Source organism: Salvelinus sp. IW2-2015, linkage group LG20, assembly GCF_002910315.2.
Source record: "Salvelinus sp. IW2-2015 linkage group LG20, ASM291031v2, whole genome shotgun sequence".
Lineage (NCBI taxonomy): Eukaryota > Metazoa > Chordata > Actinopteri > Salmoniformes > Salmonidae > Salvelinus > Salvelinus sp. IW2-2015.
In genome coordinates this window covers 895,313-915,899 of record NC_036860.1, presented here as the reverse complement: position 1 = coordinate 915,899, position 20,587 = coordinate 895,313, and the positions used below count along the sequence as shown (strand labels likewise).

General features: G+C 41.6%; 1 protein-coding gene across 1 annotated transcript; it reads right to left on the bottom strand.

Annotated features, from left to right (window-relative positions):
* Nucleotides 1-478: 478 nt before the first annotated feature.
* On the bottom strand, nt 479-5,685 carry LOC111981202 (galactosylceramide sulfotransferase). The gene is given in 2 exon segments (XM_070433741.1): nt 479-1,185; nt 1,188-5,685. Coding segments are annotated over 2 exon segments (1,020 nt in total). The 5' UTR covers nt 1,588-5,685; the 3' UTR covers nt 479-565.
* Nucleotides 5,686-20,587: the final 14,902 nt, after the last annotated feature.

Below are 20,587 nucleotides of genomic sequence, written 5' to 3'. Positions count from 1 at the left end.
GAATTAATGGAAAATGAGTGGCACAATGCACTCAATAAAAGCTCAGTAAAAAAAATCACTCAACTTCAGACTGATTTAGTTTAGGCCATACAAATTTGAATTACATGTTTAACGGATACCCTGCATTGCTTGTTATTTGGGGTTTTAGGCAGGGTTTCTGTATAGCACTTTGACCTGCTGATGTAAAAAGGTCTATAAATACATTTGTTTGATACCCCTCTTCAGTTTTCTCCCCACCCCAAAAAATCTGAAAATTTTACTGAAAAATGTAACGATTATAGCTAAAATAATGTCCTCAAGCTTCTAGTAAAGAGATACGCCACTTCCTCTTGGATTATGGCTGAACTATGCCTCTTTTAGCTTCCCCAAGAGGCTAACATCTCTTGATTAGGTCWCTAGGAGTTGAATTAAGGTTGTTATAGTATTTTAACAAGATCCACATTTAAAAAATAAAAATACATTTGGAAAGAGACCTAACAATGTTAGTATTTCTGGTTTATTGGAAAAATACATCAAAAGCAGACATTTTGAGCGGTGTAGAATCTAAAAGGGAAAGTGCTGCACATTAGTCTGTAGGTATGGACCTCATGTCATCGCCATACTGCTGGAAATACAGGTGAGAATGGTACTGTAGCTCAGGCAGCACTAGTCGCACACAGAGCCCCTCTTCCTGCAGAGTCAGGTTCCCTCGTACCTCGTATCCCAGGATGGTGACTGTGTCGGTCTGCCAGGGCCTGACCAGGTCCTCCAGCTCACCAGGGGGSACTCCTRCTCTGGCCACACACTTCTGTCTGAGCCTCTGTGTGGAGGCCCTCAGTAGGGCCACCTCCCTTTTCAGTCTCCCCAGGCCATACTGCTCAGCTTTCTCCCAGAACACCTGCAGAAATAAGTTGTAGAGCAGCACATCCAGACTGTTCCAGGCCCAGAGCCTGGCCTTGGTGTCCTCCTCTATCGGGGTGATGTCCGAGGGGGCGCAGACGTTCAGGTGCACATAGGCCAGCTCCTCAGGCTCCAGCTGCAGCAGAGCCCCCAGGAGAACCAGAGACTCATCAAAGTGCTCAGCGATCATCACCAGCTGGAAGGCCTCCTCCAGCTGAGTCAGTTCCATGGGCCAGGATGTSTAACACTCTTGGCTGCTGAGGCCCAAGTCAAAGCTCATAGGGTTCCTGGCTAGGCCATTCCCAGTTCTGTAGGGTCCCAGTAGGACTCTGGGGCCTCCAGGAAGACTGAGAGGGCTGACTTCCTGTCAGCTGCCTTTTTGGCTAGAGTGAAGGSAGGTACAGTGGAAGTGTAGTAGCTGAAAACGGACTCAAATGTCTGTAGAGGATCACGCAGCAGGGTAATGTAGATAGTGTTCTTGGGCATCACCTGTTTCAGCTGTCCCAGGTCCAGCCGCATGTGGCTGCAGAGCATGTCGAACTGAGAGGAACCCGGTSGCAGCTCATCTACAAAGTCTGCTCGGAACCTGGAGCCATAAGGAAGGTTAAACATGTTAAAGCAGTGAAAGTTATCTGCAGTTAATATCCACCAAATGGAGGGGCTCCAAATGTACCAGAGACCTGACAGTAAAMTTGATAATCTGAACATTGCAATAGAACATATCTACTCATCAGATGAATAGAGGTAACCGTATCTTACAGGAGGAAGGAGGTTCGAACACCCAATCTGCAGCATCAAAGAGACCCCAATGGGTACACCTTTATGAGGACAAGGAGGAGCCCTCCACCTGTAGCTTTCCTCAAAACACACAAGACTGGAAGCAGCACTGTCCAGAATCTGATGTTCCGCCTTGGGGAGAAGGAGAACCTCACTTTCGCCTTCCCCTATTACGCATACCAGTTCAGCTACCCAGACAGGTATGGGCACGACTACTATCTCCTGTTAGGGGCAGTGTGGGATGGGACGGGGGTGTTTGGAGGAGCATTGCTGGAAAGTGCTCCCCTCTCATCCACCTTATGGCCCTTGTGCCCACCATAGTGGCTTTCGAAATAAGAAAGAGGATTTCAACAGACATCTAGGTAAACAAAGTCTCAACAGAACTTATGCAGCTTAGCTGTATGCCATGACAAAGAACTCCTCATTAATCAATTCTGTATTTAAAAGGTGTTTTAATCTGTAATGCATTTACACAAATATATGTAGTGTTTCTCTGGTACATTTTCACAATAACCACTGAGCTAAATCTATTAGTTTTACCACCACCTACAGCTACAGAGAGTGCATAATGGTGTGGGGAGAAAGAGAGAGACAGACTGTCCCTTACCTTGGATGCTGCAATGACTGAGTAGCCAGGAGCATGAGTAACAAGGTGACACACAAAGCCATCAGGAGACCCATCACACGGTGTCTCCAAAGTTGGGTGGACAACCAGCGGAGGGTCATCTCCTTTCCGTGGCCCACCCGAAACACTTTCTTCTGGAACCTTCTTCCCTCCTAGCATGGTAAATAGGCTCTGGGACTTTGAAGGTGAGACTGGGTTCCGGAGCTTAAAGAAACTGAGAGAGACCTGACCTCACCCTCTAAGCTGGCTCAGCGAGACGTCACGCAGCCAGCCAGCAACTCTCCAGCCAAGAAGCCATGATTGAGTTTTTGGTTAAGAGCAGCAATCACTGTTTTTGTATATTAAGGATGCCAAATACTAAAAGCTCAATTGGACAAGAGACAAGGACATTAAGGAAAATAAATACAATAAATTAGATACAATTAAAATAAATAAGAACAGAAAATTCCCCAACACAAAGAATAGTAAAACCACCTAGGCCTAAATCAAGGTGTGCAACAATGYAAATGTATTATAAGAATAGCCTACACATCTACAAACAAGTTAATGACACCCTTGTTTTTATGGTATTTCACTATTGTCTGATATGAATGTGTGTGATATGACTGTGGCAAACACATTGACAGTGCTATTCATTGAAAGGGACGGGTCTGATGTTGGAGGGGGCGTTGCTTTCCTCATCGACCCTTAATGTGCATTATCATTCAATTGGTTAAAATGCTACATGTCAAGATACTATTGGTTCATAATAAAACCGGTGATAAACGGGTAACCCTTACCCTCCTGTGAGCAGGCCATGTTCATTACAAAAACGTTGCAGATAGAAATGCCATGACTAGAGCAGACCTGATTCTATACAATAAAGAGGTAGCTATGTTTGTTCTACATCATACATTTCTATCTGAACGTTGGCCAAAATTTTGACTGGAACAAGCTACAACAAACACTTAAACTGGACAGTTTTATCTCAAGCTCTTCATTCAAAGACTCAATCATGGACACTTACTGACAGTTGTGGCTGCTTTGTGTGATGTATTGTAGTCTCTACCTTCTTTCCCTTTGTGCTGTTGTCTGTGCCCAATAATGTTTGTACCATGTTTTGTGCTGCTACCATGCTGTGTTGTCATGTGTTGCTGTCTTAGGTCTCCCTTTATGTAGTGTTGTGTTGTCTCTCTTGTTGTGATGTGTGTTTTGTCCTATATTTATATTGTATTTATTTTGTATTTTTAATCCCAGGGCCCGTCCCCGCAGGAGGCCTTTCGGTAGACCGTCATTGTCAATGAGAATTTGTTCTTAACTGACTTGCCTAGTTAAAGGTTAAATAAAACAATAAAAAAAGTTTTGTCCTGATGAACGCGGTTCCAGTGGTGCGCGACTTCAGGATTTTTGGAGTCGGCTCCAACTCTCGAAATGAGTCGCCACTTACTTGACTCTGACTCTTGCTCAACTCCAAAAACACGCTGAAACGGATGCACACACACATACGCACAACCTCATTATTGCAGTCCTACTGGGAAGAATATATTTGCGTTTCAGAGGACTGGCAAGAGCATGATGCCTCCCAGTTGCATATTAAAGGACTATTTTGTTTGAATATAGAAGGTGATGTGTAAGAAGTTACATCTATAATATTTCAGTGATATTTCTGCCGTGTGCAACCTCCACGGATCCCATGCGATGATACTGCGCACTCGGTGCTGATAAGCCTATTCTTTGACCTGTTATAGCCCTATTCGGACAGGTATTACTAGAGACGTTAGTTTTGTAATTATTATCCAAGTATGTGCGTTGACAAAAATATAGGTCTCCCCATAATATTTATATTGATGAAGTGTTATCATAACCATTATTTTGGCGATCCAAGCATGACGTCCTTCCGAATAACAATGCCCCACATCCGGATGATTTGAGCTGCTGAACGGTATATACACATTTGATTGTGTATATGGGTGAGAAAGTGAATTTACCATTTACAAAAAGTTCAGCGGGGATCCTGCTTTGAGATGCGAGTTTGTGTTCTACGGGTAATAGTTTCCCCCATTGCAAAAATACTGAATCTTAGGAGTCGAAGCTTGACACCAAGAAAAGGGAGTCGACAGGCAAGGAGTCGAGGAATCGATTATTTTGGAGTCGACTATCCACCACTACCCAGTTCACTCAGTGGTTCTATCTAGTCCCTATGCATTTCATTTCAATAACCTGTATTATTATATTTTGTTTTACTGTAAAGCGGACTGGTACATATTCCAATCTACAAAACACACCTTTGGTTGTGGTTATTAAACGAGTCAATATAGCTAGTGTTGATAACGGTCAATGTTTTTTTGACATTGCACATTTTATTCAGATAGAAAAATGCATGTAAACAGAGCTCAATTGCTATTATTATTATTATTATTGTCAATGACTACTATCAACAATGATGCCTCATGATCTTATTTTACTACATGTAATAATTTGTACACCCATCCCCCACATCGACATACTTCGAAAGGACCTACTCGCGAAGGGTGATTTCAATGTAAGTCAGATTCAGGTGTTTTATTTTCAATACTTCGTCGATGTTATCCTTGTTCAGATTAATGATACGTAATTAAACTTTCTAATAGCTTTTGGTTATCGTCGGGTTGGGAAGGAACGGTAGTCAGGACTGACATTACTCGTCTGTCTCTCTGCAGACAGTGGCGGCAGACTGAAATGAATACATGTTTTTGGTAAACGTATCTAGTTAACTAGAGCAGGGGTACGGGATGCAGGTTGGATCAATCAACTGAAATAAAAAAAAATACTCTTGCGGCATCTCTCAAATCAGCAAAACAACGTCATTCGCACCATACATTTTGTTAAGACAGCATGGTCGGCTAGCAGAGACCATAACATTAGCTAACGTTGGCCAATTGTCTGGCAGTGTTCCAGTTTATTCGCATTTATTATGTAGAAAACAATGTTTGAAATGTAGCCCATCACATGGGTGAATGGTTTCTGACCTCAAACAAATATAGCGTGTTACTATGTTGTAAACGGAGGTTGTTTTGCTGCTAGCTAGCTTTCTAGTCAAGCTATACACCACATTAGGTGCCTCACGCGCTGCAATACTGTAGATCTTTGCGAGTTTTGAAAGTGTTAACGGCCTCGATGACCGATAAGGAGTTACCATTATCTTTGGTAAGGGATAATGTTTGGGGTGATCAAACTTGAAAAGTGTGTGCAGGATGCGGAGGGCTGGAGCGAACGAGGAATGGCGTCCTAGATTTATCAGGAGACATACTTGGATTACGGAGGATGAATGGAAGGAAACAGAGAAAGGTGATCTTGAATTGGTCAAAAGGGAGATGGTTTGTTGAAGAATGGTAGAAAGTGTGATCTGTACACCGGATRGAAGACAGGAGAAATGAAAGTGAATAAGGGCGAAGTATCAGGTGGTAGGTGTGGTGAAGTTCTCGGAGCCCGAGGATTACACGGAGGGTCAGGATAAAGATGAGTATGTGACCGTAGGAGTGAAATTAGGGAAAAAGTGGACCCTTGCCTTTTGGCTGATCCATTTGTGGTTTCAGGGTGGGTGAAAATTGAGTTGGGTGGTGTGTAATCGGTGAAGGTAACCCGAAGTGGTCTTGTGATTGTTTGCGTTTCTGTTGGTCAGATGAAACAGGCGCTCCGCGTCAAACGTCTGAGGACAGGATATGTTAATTGTTTTGCTCTCAAGTATAGGGCGCCATTAAAAGGAGTGATTACTGGGGTAGCGGTAAATGTGAAAGTGGACAATCTGAAGCCAGGGGAAGATTCCCGGTGTTTGTGATGCTCTTCGTTTGGTGCGACGCAAACTGTGTGGCTTGAGTGGAGAAACAGAGGAGTCGTTGTTCTTTTGATGTTGAGTCTTTGCCCGGCAAAGTGATGTTATATCAGTTATCCCTGTCTGAGCTTTTGTAACGAATACATTACGATGTTAACGTTACAGGTGTGTCAAGCTAATGGGCATGTGGCAGCAGTGTAGGAGGGAGGTTCCTAGGTGTGCAGAAGGGCATGAGACAAAGGTATGTGTTGCGTTGGTGAATTTTGGTTGAGAGAATGCCAAGAGTGTGCAAAGCTGTCAAGGCAAAGGGTGGCTACTTAGAAGAATCTCAAATATAAAATATATTTTATATTTGTTTAACACTTTTTTTTGGTTATTACATGATTCCATGTGTGTTAATTCATAGTTTTGATGTCTTCACTATTATTCTACAATGTAGAAAATAGTACAAAATAAAGGAAAACTCTTGAATGAGTAGGTGTGTCTAGAGTTGCACATTATGGGGAATATTCAGAGGTGGATACTTTCCTTGGGAATTAATGGGAATATGCAAATTAATATTAATACCATTTAAATGGAGATGTTTTTTGCTTTGGAAATATTTACCATATATGGAGACAAACATAAACCTTTTACCTTTTTATAAGTAGACATAATTGCAAATTATTAAATCCTTCCAATATAAATAATAATAAAAATTGTTACGAATTGAACTTTAATTAAATGAGTTGACTCTTCACATGGGATGAACAACAAAAGAAAGGGAATATTGAATGATCCCCAATGATCCATCGCATCTCCCAAAAACGTTTTCAACATACATCTTTAAAATGAAACTAAAGCTTTGGTTGTCTTCCTCTCAGGCTTCCATGTCTTCTCCCTGGACCTCCTCAATGTCCACCTCTTGAACATCAGACTCTGAGGCCTCATCTTCACTGTCACTTTCCAACCTTGTTGAGGATGGCTCATTGTCAGACTCAAAAAGCCTCAAATTTGCCTGTTTCAACCCATGTATTGGTCAGCCTGTTGCGTGCTTTGTTGTGTGTGTTTCCAAACAAGGACCAGTTGCGCTCCGAGGCMGCGGCTGTTTGTGGGATTTGGAGGATAATGTAGGCAACAGGGGAAAGAGCCTCAGATCCACAAAGTCCCTTCCACCAGGTGGCTAATGAGATATGTTGYCACGAATGTCATATTGCATCTGCATCCCAAAGCCCTTGCTTGGAAGTGTACTTCGCCAGACTGCCAAGAACCTTGCCCTCATCCAGGCCAAGGTGGCGAGACACGGTAGTGAAGACACCATAGGCCTTGTTGATCTCTGCACCAGACAGGATGCTCTTGGCAGCATACATGTACGCTGCGGCGTGTATGGGCTTCAGGCAGAAGTCTTCATGCTTTTTCATGTATTTCAGAACTGCAGTGTCCTCTGCTTGGAGCAACAGTGAAGTGGGCAGGGCAGTACGGATTTCTTCTCTTACATCTGCAAGCAGAGTCTGAACATCAGACAGGATGGCATTGTCTCCCTCAATCCTGCTATATGTTTCAGACTGCTTACCACTCTCTCCCAAAATACATCATCCAGGAGGATCCTCTTGATGGGGCTGTCCATATCGGCAGACTATGATATGGCCCTTTCTTGGAGAGACTCCTTCCCCTTCAGGAGACTGTCAAACATGATGACAACACCACCCAAACGGGTGTTGCTGGGCAGCTTCAATGTGGTGCTCTTATTCTTCTCACTTTGCTTGGTGAGATAGATTGCTGCTATAACTTGATGACCCTTCACATATCTAACCATTTCCTTGGCTCTCTTGTAGAGTGTATCCATTGTTTTCAGTGCCATGATGTCCTTGAGGAGCAGATTCAATGCATGAGCAGCACAGCCAATGGGTGTGATGTGAGGGTAGGACTCCTACACTTTAGACCAAGTAGCCTTCATGTTTGCAGCATTGTATGTCACCAGTGCAAATACCTTCTGTTGTCCAAGGTCATTGATGACCGCTCATCTGCAATGTAGAGACTGGTGTGTCTGTTGTCTCTTGTGTCTGTGCTCTTGTAGAATACTGATTGAGGGGTGGAGATGATGTAGTTAATTATTCCTTGGCCACGAACATTCAACCACCCATCAGAGATTATTGCAATACAGTCTGCTTTCTCTATGCTTTGATTGATCTTGACTTGAACTCTGTTGAACTCTACATCCAGCAAATGAGTAGATAAAGCATGTCTGGTTGGAGGGGTGTATGCTGGGCGAAGAACATTCAGAAATCTCTTCCAATACACATTGCCTGTGAGCATCAGAGGTGAACCAGTTGGCCGAATGCACTTGGCCAGATGATTCTGCATCTTTGTTGCATTCTTCACATATGATTTGGCCAAGTATTTGCAAATGTACACAACTTTTCCTTCTACGTTAGCTGCAGTGAAATGTCTCCACACATCAGATGGTGCCCGTGGCATTTTCCTGTAAAGATTAGGGAAAAAATGGTTTAAAAAATCAAATACAATTCCATGTACAGATAAATAGTTAAGCAGTTAGATTAAATAACTCATTTTGTAAGATAAATGTTTTAAAATGAAACATGTATGGAAACAGGTGAATTAACACTCCTCAGTTAGCAGGCTCAAGCAAGCTAAATCCCACATGGTAGCAAAAACTAACTAGCAGAAATTGTTAACAAGTTAGAAATGATTTAAACACACTTTTCTGTAGGCTACAATTTACTAGTTAACAAACAAAAAAAATCACCCCACCCAATATTGTATTCAAAACTTACCAGAAAACATGTAGTCCTTAGCTCAGACAGTGTAGTAGTGTGGGCTGAATAGCATCTCATTAGTGTGCAAGATCTTGAGAATCAGCTGTACATGTGATGGAAGAATGCACTGTGCATGCAGAGGGTTGCAATTCCATTGAATTGGGGATAGGTTAACCAAAATATGCCACAAGACCTAGAATTGCCATGTATCCCACAAAAAAGGTTCACTGTTTTAAGCAAACTTTTTTGATGAATTTAAGCAAAATTCCCCAAATTCCAGGGCTTAAAAATTCTGGAAATTTACCAGAAAGTTTGCAACCCTAGGTACAGCCAACTATATTGCAATATTGTCAAAACGATACAATATATCGTCAACAGTATCCCGATATGTAACGGTATCAATCCCCCCCATCACTAGTACACATACCATTTTAGTCCCCACTGCTGGGTTGGTTTGTTGTAAATAGTGGTCAGTATCTCATCTGTCGTTTGTCCTCTGCAGAGTGGAGCTTGGCGCTGTCACATTCTCGGGCTCACCTGAGAAATGTCCACCCCGGACCCCCCCATGGGAGGGACGCCTAGGCTGGGCCCGTCTCCAAGACCGGGGCCTTCTCCAGGAGCCATGGGCCCCAGCCCTTCCCCAGGCTCTGCTCATAGCATGATGGGACCCAGCCCAGGTCCCCCAGCCTCTGGACACTCCCACCCACAACAGGGGCCCTCAGGATATCCTCAGGAGAAGAGGAGAAGAGATGCCAAGATAGAGCTGCTGTAAACTGTCATCAAGGCAGAAGGTGCCCGTTTGTACTCATGAAAAATTATTACATAATTTTTATTTTGTTTAACCACTTTTTGGTTTACTACCATGGATTTCATGTGTTATTTCATAGTTTTTGATGTTTCACTATTATTCTAAATGAATAGTAAAATAAAGAAAAACCCTTGAATTTTGTTATATTAACTTATGTCCATTATTATTTTCCATAAACCGCCTACACCCTCCCCTAATTGGGATTAAAACTAATGGACAACAACACTTTAGCTTTTTACTTACAGGCTTAACATCTATATCCTTGTTACATTGTTACGGACACAATACATTTTACTTTAGTTTACTTGTTTTTTTGCTCTATTTTTTCATCCCACCCTTCAGCTCCTCTCAACCCCTCCCATCCATCTCTGAACACCATCCAGTTGTGATGTTATTTGCCCATATATTTTCAACTGTTACTGTGATGTTTCACAAAGTCGGACCTTTCTATTCTCAAGTGTTTCAACAGATTGAAATTAAATATAAATTTTTTGCTAAGATATTATTGATTGATGATTAAACTGATTTTCAAAATTAGCCAGCAGTGCTACTGCAGAGGAGATCCAGGGTAAATGTCGCGCAGTTTTTTCTATGGGAGCCCCAGATAGGCTGCCCAACCCAAAAGAACATAACGTATCGTTAGGATCGTAAGAAAATCCATACCATAATTGTTAGGATGGTAAGAAAAGCCATGTCGTAAAACGTTAAACTGTGAAATTTAATCTCGTGAACATAGTAAACACCATGTTTATTACGATACGGACTAACATTAGCTGAACAAATCTTGTGTTGGCAATTTTGACATCAAATGAATACCTTTCAGAGTTAGGGCAGTTTTCATCTCACCGTCAAAAAAAAAACGATACACCAAACAGCCTGTGAGGAGTCTTACACCGAACAAGCAAACACAGTTGTTACAAAAATAAATAAATTGAAAGCACGGACGAAACCGAAGAGATTTCCTGCATGTTTCAAGTTAAGTCTCCATTCTCTTACTCAGTTCTTGAGTTTACTTCACATTTCAGTAGCCTAATGTTCATGCGATTGATTTTGCCAGCGCGGTCTAGATAACACTAGCCGTATTATGCCTACAACAGTGAAGTTTTCAGTCAGCTAGGGAATTCCTACAGCTTGGGCAATCCTCTGGGTGATCGTGGACATCCCATGCACGCACCTTATCAACAATTGCACTAATAGTACTGCACCCATCCCATTCTCTGTCTGCCATTCATAACCAGTAGAATACAGGAATAATGAAATATAGATGTTTGGATCTATTCCCACACTTTTACAAATAACTCTGTGCAGTGGTCTTAAGTAGTCTCCGTTGTAGCTATTCGCTCCCATTGTGAAAAACTGCTGCCCCCAGTTGAAGAGCTTGTGATCTCCATGCAAAATCACCACAGCACTATGCCGCCTTGCGAAAACGCACCCCTTCAGCCTCAGAGATGCCTTCTGCGAGCATTGCCACCACTACTCATATACCCTAATCTAGGCCCTATTTGCCCTACTAGCCAAATTAAAGTAGCAGAGCATGCCGCACGATGGCTGCAACTCATTCAACATATTTCAACATTAATCATCCTTCATTCAGTTCAGGCCCCATGTCAGTCAGATATGGTCATCCATTCTTATGATCTGAGTTTGCAATAGGAACTAAATCAGAAGAGAATTAGAACAGCTCTTATCTGTTTGTTTATTGAAATCCATGGTGTGTATGTCAAAAGTATCTAAATTCCAAGTTGCCTATATTTTTAAATCGATTCAATGTTTAATTTAGGCCTATCCAAAATAAAACAATGGGCCATCGAACTTGTAGCATTGCAAGTAGGCCTATAATTTCTTGGTACTGTGTCTTGCCGGATAATCCATTGTAGGATTCTATTTGTGTTTTATTTATGTTTTTATATAGCCTCCTTTAAAAAGAGACCCTAGCTCACCCAGGCTCTAAATAAGCCTCTAATACATTGTAAACAAAATAGTTGAAGTAAGCCAAATGAAGTGGCTACTAGAGAAAACAGATTCTCGGCAGTAAAATGAGGCTATAGATAGTCTTGACCATTTGGGACCCCTTGGCTTTGCGCTCAAGACAAACACTTAATAGCCAACACTTAATATTTTGTTTGTCTCGTACTTGATATGGATAGAGCCTTGCCTGTGATGGGGCTTGTGCAATGCCAAAATGGCTATAACAGACCTACATACAGGTTGGAATTCACAAATCACAACAGTCAAAAATTAGGCCAATATAAGCGGCCTACAGTCCGTGCTCCCAAATACTGAAAAGGTTGTGATTCATTAGGTTACATTGATCACCTAACAGGTAGCCCCATGTGGCTTAAAAAATAAATTATGCAACCATTATATGTTCCGTTAACAATAACACACATAGTTTAGATCAGCTTGGGAATAAAGCCTAAGCCCTAAGATTCATGTTTACTTTCTAGTTTGCAGCTCTGGGGTTATTCTAGACAATGCTCTTCTGTGTCTTTATAGTATCCATTCTCGCACAAGTTCATTTGACTGAAGGACCAGGCCATATACTTACCCATCTACTGAGGTGCGAGCCGAGTTGCGCAGCGGTCTAAGGCACTACATCTCAGTGCTAGAGGCCGTCACTACAGACACCCTTGTTCAAATCCAGGCTGCTATCACAACTGGCTGTGATTGGGAGTCCCATACGGCTGGCACAATAGGCCCCAGTTGTCGTCCGGTGTTCGGCCGTCATTGTAAAAAGAAATTTGTTCTAAACTGACTTGCCTAGCTTAAATAAAAAAAAGCTAGTGTGGATATCCGGCAAATAGCTTTTTAGACATTGCACATTTTATTCAGGGGAAAATGTGATGTAAACGGAGCTCAATGTGATTTATTTATTGTCAATGACTACTATCAACAAGATCCTCATATCTTATTTTACATGTAATAAATTTGTACACCCATCCCCCACTCGACATACTTCGTCGCGCAAATTTTTTGTTTCTGTTCTCTGCAATGGGGCTAGACTGGGCATGCGTTGATTTTCCAGTCGTTCATGTGGGATGAACGTTAGGGGGGGGCCTCTTGTAATTACGGTTGCTGTAGTTGAGTCCGTTCCGCTTGGCGATACAATCAGACGAGAATTGGGGGTGGTGAGAGAAAAAAATGCTAAACAGGCTAGGTCGCCTCTTTGTTATCTGGCTTAGCGTTGGGAAATCGAAGACCTATTCGGCGAAGGGTGATTTCAATGTAATAACAGATTCAAGTTTAATTTGTATTTTAATACTTCGTCGATGTAATCCTTACAGATTATGATACTAATTAATCGTCTAATTCTTTTGCTTTAGTCGGTTGGAAAGGTAACGTTAGGCCTCAGACTGAAACATTTATCAGTCTGTGTCTCTGCTGCAGAACGTGGCGGCAGAGTGAAATAATGAAGGTTGTTGTAAACTTCTAGTAACTAGTAGAGCGGGTACGGGATGCAGTTGGAATCAATCAACTGATAAGAAATTATATAATTTTACTCTCTTGCGTGATCTCTCAAAGTCAGCAAAACATAACGCATGTCTCACCATACATTTTGTTACGACAGCTATGTCGGCTAGCGTAGAGACCGTATACTACTAACGTTGAGCCAAACTGTCTGCGTGTTTCTTAGTTTTTTTAGTTTTCATTTATACACATTTATTGTTAGCTAGAAAATAATATTTGTTAGCCACTCACATGAGTGAATTGTTTCTAACCTGTGTTTGTAAACGGAACTGAGTTACTATACATAGCTTAGCTTTCTAGCAGGTCAAGCTTATTCTAACTACACCGTACACCCACATTAGGTTAGCATCCGTTAACTGTTTTTTTATAACGTTGCGTTTAGTTAGCTTTCTATAACTAAATATTTTAGCAAGTAGTTAACGAAGTCTTTAATTAATTAGGCTAGCTACCGTAATTCAATTGTTACGATACCAACTGCAACCGGCAACTATGTCCCACTAGTTTAGCTAAATATCCGTGTTTTACTAAAAGCGCTAGCTAGCTTAACGTCAGTCGCCGGTAGCAGGGTTTTTACAGTTATCAAAGCTATACTGTCTCACCAAAGAGAATGCATCACTCCTTGGCATAACTGTTAACATAACAATATCTAGTGAGGAGGAACGACAATATATTCCACTCTCAATCGTTTAAATAGCCTAGACTTATAACGTTTATCGTCTCATAACATGAATGTCATATGTCGACAAACTTTACCCACACAAATCATGGTTGCTGTTACCCTTTTATGTTGTTTATTCTGCGGGAGTGTATGGGGTCTCTTATGCATGCAGCTGCCTGCTGGGCCGCATCATCCGAATCACCTCGTCTGAGTGTAAAGGTTTCAAGCAAGAACTCCCTCATTCTGTCTCATCCCACACACTGGAAGACATTTTTTTGTCATTGGAGCATATTTCGTCCAACAATCTATGGGCAATTATTATATTCCTAGTAAAGCAATTATTAATAAAAGATACCATTTTATAATTTATTATGATATAGGTGTATTATCAAAGGCGGGCACTCCTTGTAATCATTTTCAAGAGTCTTTAGGTAGTGTCTTTCAACAAATCAAGTGCTCATAACGGAACAGGTTAGACAACTTCCCAACAATGTGGAGGAAAAATATAAAAAAATAATATGACGAATAAGCCAAATATACACAAGAGTAACGATTACTGGCTATTACACGAGGTACCCTACCGAGTCAATTGCAGGGTACGGGAATTGAGGTAGACTAGCTATTGTTAAAATAAGTAGGGGTAAAGTGACTAGGCAACAGGATAAATATGAAGTAGCAGCAGTGTATATGATGAGTCGGAGTTAGTGCTGAAAGGGCGGTCAATGCAGACAGTCTGTGTTAGCTATGGTAACTATTTAGCAGTCTTATGGCTTGGGGTAGAACCTGTTAAGGGTCCTGGTTGGTTCCAAACTTGGCTGTTGGTACCACTTCCCATGCAGTAGCCAGAAAAGAACAGTCTATGACTTGGGTAGCTGGAGTCTGACCATTTCTAGGCTTCCTCTACCCTGCCTGGCATAGAAGGTCATGGATTCCAGGGATGTCGGCCCCTGTGATGTACTGTGCCTTACACACTACCCTATTTAGTGCCTTGCATTTGGATGCCAAGCGATGAGCAGCCAGTCCAAGATGCTTCTCAATGGATGCAGCAGTATAACTTTTTGAGGATCTGAGAGGCCCTTTGCCAAATCTTTTCAGCGTTCCTGTGGGGAAGAGGCATTGCGTGCCTTCGGGACTGTGTTGGGTGTGTGGAGTGGGACCATATTCTTTAATGGAGTGTTTTCGGCCATGCAGTCGTGGCTGAACAAGGGAGTACAGGAGGGGACTAAGCACGAACCCCTGGGGGGGCCCATGTTGAGAGTCAAGTGTGGCGGATGTGTTGTTGCCTACACGCACACTTTTGTCTTAAGTTGAGGAATGCTTGGCTATTATCTTGACAAAAATGAGCCACCTTGGACTGAAGCAGGAAAATAAATAAACTTAACTCAGGAGAATGGTGAACTTGTGCTTTCAGGTTCTATCCAGTGCTGGGTCTTATTTTCTTACTTTTTTCCCCTAACCTACTTGTGTATATTTGTGCCAGGTGTGCATATTAACACAAAACATCACTCAAATGGGACTACAAAAAAGGCTATCCTTGAGAATTGGATCTTAGTTATTCAGACCAACTGGGTATTTTGGGTCATTTGGCCCACACCGAGAACCCAAAAGCTCAGAGAACACCCAAAGTCCATTTGTCGGATGATGGCTACATAGAGATTCATCTTGGTACGCACCAGGCTGGAATTGCCAGGACTCCACGATACAATATTACGATACTTAGGTGCCGATAGATATTTATTTGTGATTCTTCATGATCTATATACCCTTTTTACATACATGAAGCACTTAGCGTTACACACAGTAATGCGCGTTGATCTTGGCTGCAGTAAGAATCTGTTGCCATCTGCGCCATTCAACAGCCAGATTACGTTTCAATACGCTTACATGATTTTTTGATTCTGCTTGAAAGTCGCTGAGGATTATAATTTCGTTGTCTTGCAAAATAACTATTTTGGATGCATCACATTGTTAGCTAGAATCCAAACGCTCATTATAAATGCTGTAGCAAAGCTAGCCAAAGAGGCCATTTACCGTTGACGTTGAAAGTATTTAAGTATAATGCAGTTGATTTGTTTGATATTACACAAATATTATATTACACAGGATATTCATACGTTGCCTTAAAAATCCAATTATAATACCATATGTCTGCTTGCAGAGGGACAGGGAGTCACGAGAAAACATGTTTTTTGATCCATCATGGAAATAAAATTGCAAAACAAAAAGCCTCCCTTTTAAAAAGATAATGGAAAAACAAGCTTATGAAGGAAAACCACTGGAGATTTGGTGCAGGTTACAGCCAAAACTAACGCAAACAATATGCGAAATTGTCAACAACAATGTTGCTCGAAACAGAACCGCATCACGCCCATCCAGAAGCCCCGTGGTCTGGACCCAGTGGAGATCCTCCAGGAGAGAGAGTACAGGCTGCAGGCTCGAGTGCTGAGGCGCGTAGCGAGTAAAAATCATCTGTCCTCCGTTCCAACACTCACTACCGAGTTTCAAACTGCCTCTGGAAGCAACGTCAGCACAAGAACTGTTCGTCGGGAGCTTCATGAAATGGGTTTCCATGGCCGAGCAGCCGCACACAAGCCTAAGATCACCATGCGCAATGCCAAGCGTCGGCTGGAGTGGTGTAAAGCTCGCCGCCATTGGACTCTGGAGCAGTGGAAACGCGTTCTCTGGAGTGATGAATCACGCTTCACCATCTGGCAGTCTGACGGACGAATCTGGCTTTGGCGGATGCCAGGAGAAAGCTACCTGACCGAATGCATAGTGCCAACTGTAAAGTTTGGTGGAGGAGGAATAATGGTCTGGGGATGTTTTTCATGGTTCGGGTTAGGCACCTTAGTTCCAGTGAAGGGAAATCTTAACGCTACAGCATACAATGACATTCTAGACGATTCTGTGCTTCCAACTTTGTGGCAACAGTTTGGGGAAGGCCCTTTCCTGTTTCAGCATGACAATGGCCCCATGCACAAAGCGAGGTCCATACAGAAATGGTTTACCGAGATTGGTGTGGAAGAACTTGACTGGCCTGCACAGAGCCCTGACCTCAACCCCATCGAACACCTTTGGGATGAATTGGAACGCAGACTGCGAGCCAGGCCTAATCGCCCAACATCAGTGCCCGATCTCACTAATGCTCTTATGGCTGAATGGAAGCAAGTCCCCGCAGCAATGTTCCAACATCTAGTGGAAAGCCTTCCCAGAAGAGTTGAGGCTGTTATAGCAGCAAATGGGGGACCAACTCCATATTAATGCCCATGATTTTTGGAATTATATGTTCAAAGAGCAGGTGTCCACATACTTTTGGTCATGTAGTCTACACAATTTCTTTTTGTCAGGGGGGTTAGATCAGCTCAAATGTTGCAGATAGATTGTGGCTTCTATCAGTGTAAATATCTGCATCATTTCCAATCCCACACATATTTTTTGGCTGTATATATATATATATATACAGTACCAGTCAAAAGTTTAGACACACCTACTTGTTTGATTTTATTTTTATTTTTTTTACAATTTTCTACATTGTAGAATAATAGTATAGACTTAAACTATGAAATAACACTTATGGAATCATGTAGTAACCAAAAAAGTGTTAAACAAATCAAAATATATTTTATATTTGAGATTCTTCAAAGTAGCCACCCTTTTCCTTGATGACAGCTTTTCACATTCTTGGCATTCTCTCAACCAGCTTCATGAGGTAGTCACCTGAAATGCATTTCAATTAACAGGTGTGCCTTGATAAAGTTAGTTTGTGGAATTTATTTCCTTAATGCGCTTGAGCCAATCAGTTGTGTTGTGACAAGGTCAGGGTGGTATAGAGAAGACAGCCCTATTTGGTAAAATACCAAGTCCATATTAGGGTAAGAACAGCTCAAATAAGCAAAGAGAAACGATAGACCATATTTACTTTAAGACATGAAGGTCAGTCAATCTGGAAAATGTCAAGAACTTTGAACGTTTCTTTAAGTGCAGTTGCAAAAACCATCAAGTGCTATGATGAAACTGGCTCTCATGAGGACCGCCACAGGAAAGGAAGACCCAGAGTTACCTCTGACGCAGAGGATACGTTCATTACAGTTACCAGTCAGCAATTAACTGTACCTCAGATTGCAGCCCATATAAATGTTTCACAGAGTTCAAGTAACAGACATCTCAACATCAACTGTTCAGAGGAGACGGCGTGAATCAGGCCCTCATGGTCAAACTGCTGCAAAGAAACCACTACTAAAAGACACCAATAAGAAGAAGCGACTTGCTTGGGCCAAGAAACACGAGCAATGGATATTAGACCTTGGAAATCTGTCCTTTGGTCTGATGAGTCCAAATTTTAGATTTGTGGTTCCAACCGCCGTGTCTTTGGGAGATGCAGAGTAGGTGAACGGATGATCTCTGCATGTGTGGTTCCCACTGTGAAGCATGGAGGAGGTGGTGTGATGATGTGGGGGTGCTTTGCTGGTGACACTGTGATTTATTTAGAATTCAAGGCACACTTAATCAGCATGGCTACGACAGCATTCTTCAGCGATACGCCATTCCATCTGGTTTGCGCTTAGTGGGACTATCATTTGTTTTTCAACAGGACAATGAACCAACACACCTTCAGGCTGTGTAAGGTCTAGTTGACCAAGAAGGAGAGTGATGGAGTGCTGCATCAGATGACCTGGCCTCCACAATCACCCAACCTCAAACCAATTGAGATGGTTTGGGATGAGTTGGACCGCAGAGTGAAGAAAAGCAGCCAACAAGTGCTCAGCATATGTGGGAACTCCTTCAAGACTGTTGGAAAAGCATTCCAGGTGACTACCTCATGAAGCTGGTTGAGAGAATGCCAAGAGTGTGTAAAGCTGTCATCAAGGCAAAGGGTGGCTACTCTGAAAAATATTACATATTTTGATTTGTTTAACACTTTTTTGGTTACTACATGATTTCATGTGTTATTTCATAGTTTTGATGTCTTCACTATTATTCTAAAATGAATAGTAAAAATAAAGAAAAACCCTTGAATTTTTGTTATATATATTGTCCATTTATTATTTTCCCATAACCCTACCACCCCTCCCCTAATTGGATTAAACTAATGGACAACAACACTTAGGCTTTTACTTACAGCTTATACATACTATATCCTGTACATTTTACGGACACAATACATTTTACTTTAGTTATCTTGTTTTTTTGTTATTTTTAGTCCCACCCTTCAGCTCCTCTCAACCCCTCCCATCCATCTCTGAACACCATCCAGTTTTGATGTCTATTTGCCATATATTTTTCAACTGTACTGTGATGTTTCACAAAAGTTCGGAACCTTTCTATTCTCATAGTTTCAACAGATTGTAAATTAAATATAAAATTTTTTGCTAAGAGTATTATTGATTGATTGATTAACTGATTTTTCAAATTAGCCAGCAGTGCTACTTGCAGAGTGAGATCCAGGTAAATGTCGCAGTTTTTCTATGGAGCCAGATAGCTGCCAAAAGGTTGAACATACGTATCGTTAGGATCGTAAGAAAATCCATACATAAATTGTTAGGATGGTAAGAAAAGCCATGCGTAAAACGTAAACGTGAAATTTAATCTGTGAACATAGAAACACCATGTTACGATTACGGACTAACATTTTAGGCTTGAACAAATCTTGTGTTGCAATTCTGACATACAATAATACCTTTCAGAGTTAGGGCAGTTTCATCTCACCGTCAAAAAAAAACGTACACCAAACGGCCTGTGAGGAGTGCTACACGAACAAGCATAACACAGTGTACAAAAATAAATAAATTGAAGCCGGAGAAACCGGAAAGAGTTATCCTGCATGTTTTCAAGTTAAGTCTCCATTCTCTTACTCAGTTGAGTTTACTTCACATTTCAGTAGCTAATGTCATGGATTTGTTTGCCAGCGCGAGTCTAGATAACACTAGCTGTATTATGCCTACAACAGTGAAGTTTCAGTCAGCTAGGTGAATCTCTACAGCTTGGGCATATCTCTGGGTGACGTGGACATCCCCATGCACGCACCTTATCAACATATGACTAATTAGTACTGCACCATCCCATTCTCTGTCTGCAATCATAACCAGTAGTATATACCAGGAATAATGAAATATAGATGTTTGATCTTATTCCCACACTTTACAATAACTCTGTTGCAGTGGTCTTAAGTAGTCTCCGTGTAGGCTATTCCCTCCATTGTGAAACRGCTGCCCAGTTGAAGAGCTTGTGATCTCCATGCAATACCACAGCACTATGCGCCTTTGGAAAAGCACCCCTCAGCCTCAGAAGATGCCCTTCTGGAGGCATGCAGCCATAGTCATTATACCCTAATCTAGGCCTATTTGCCTACTAGCCAAATAAAGTACAGAGCATGCACGATGTGTGCAACTCATTCCAACATATTTCAACATTTAATTCATCCTTCATTCAGTTCAGCCAGTCAGTCAGTATGTCATCCATTCTATGATCTGAGTTGCAATAGGAACTAAATCAAAGAGAATAGAACAGTCTTATCTGTTTGTTTATTGAAATCCATGTGTGTATTCAAAAGTATCTAAATTCTCAAGTTGCCTATCATTTTAATAATTCAATGTTTAATTTAGGCCTATCCAAATAAAACAATGGGCCATCAACTTGTAGGCATTGCAATGTAGGCTATAATTTTGGTACTGGTGTCTTGCGGAATAATTGTAGGATTCTATTTGTGTTTTATTACTGTTTTTATTATAGGCCTCCTTTAAAAAGAGACCCTAGCTCACAGGCCTCTAAATATAGCCTCTGAATACATTTTAAACAAAATAGTTGAAGAAGCAAATGCAGTGGCTGA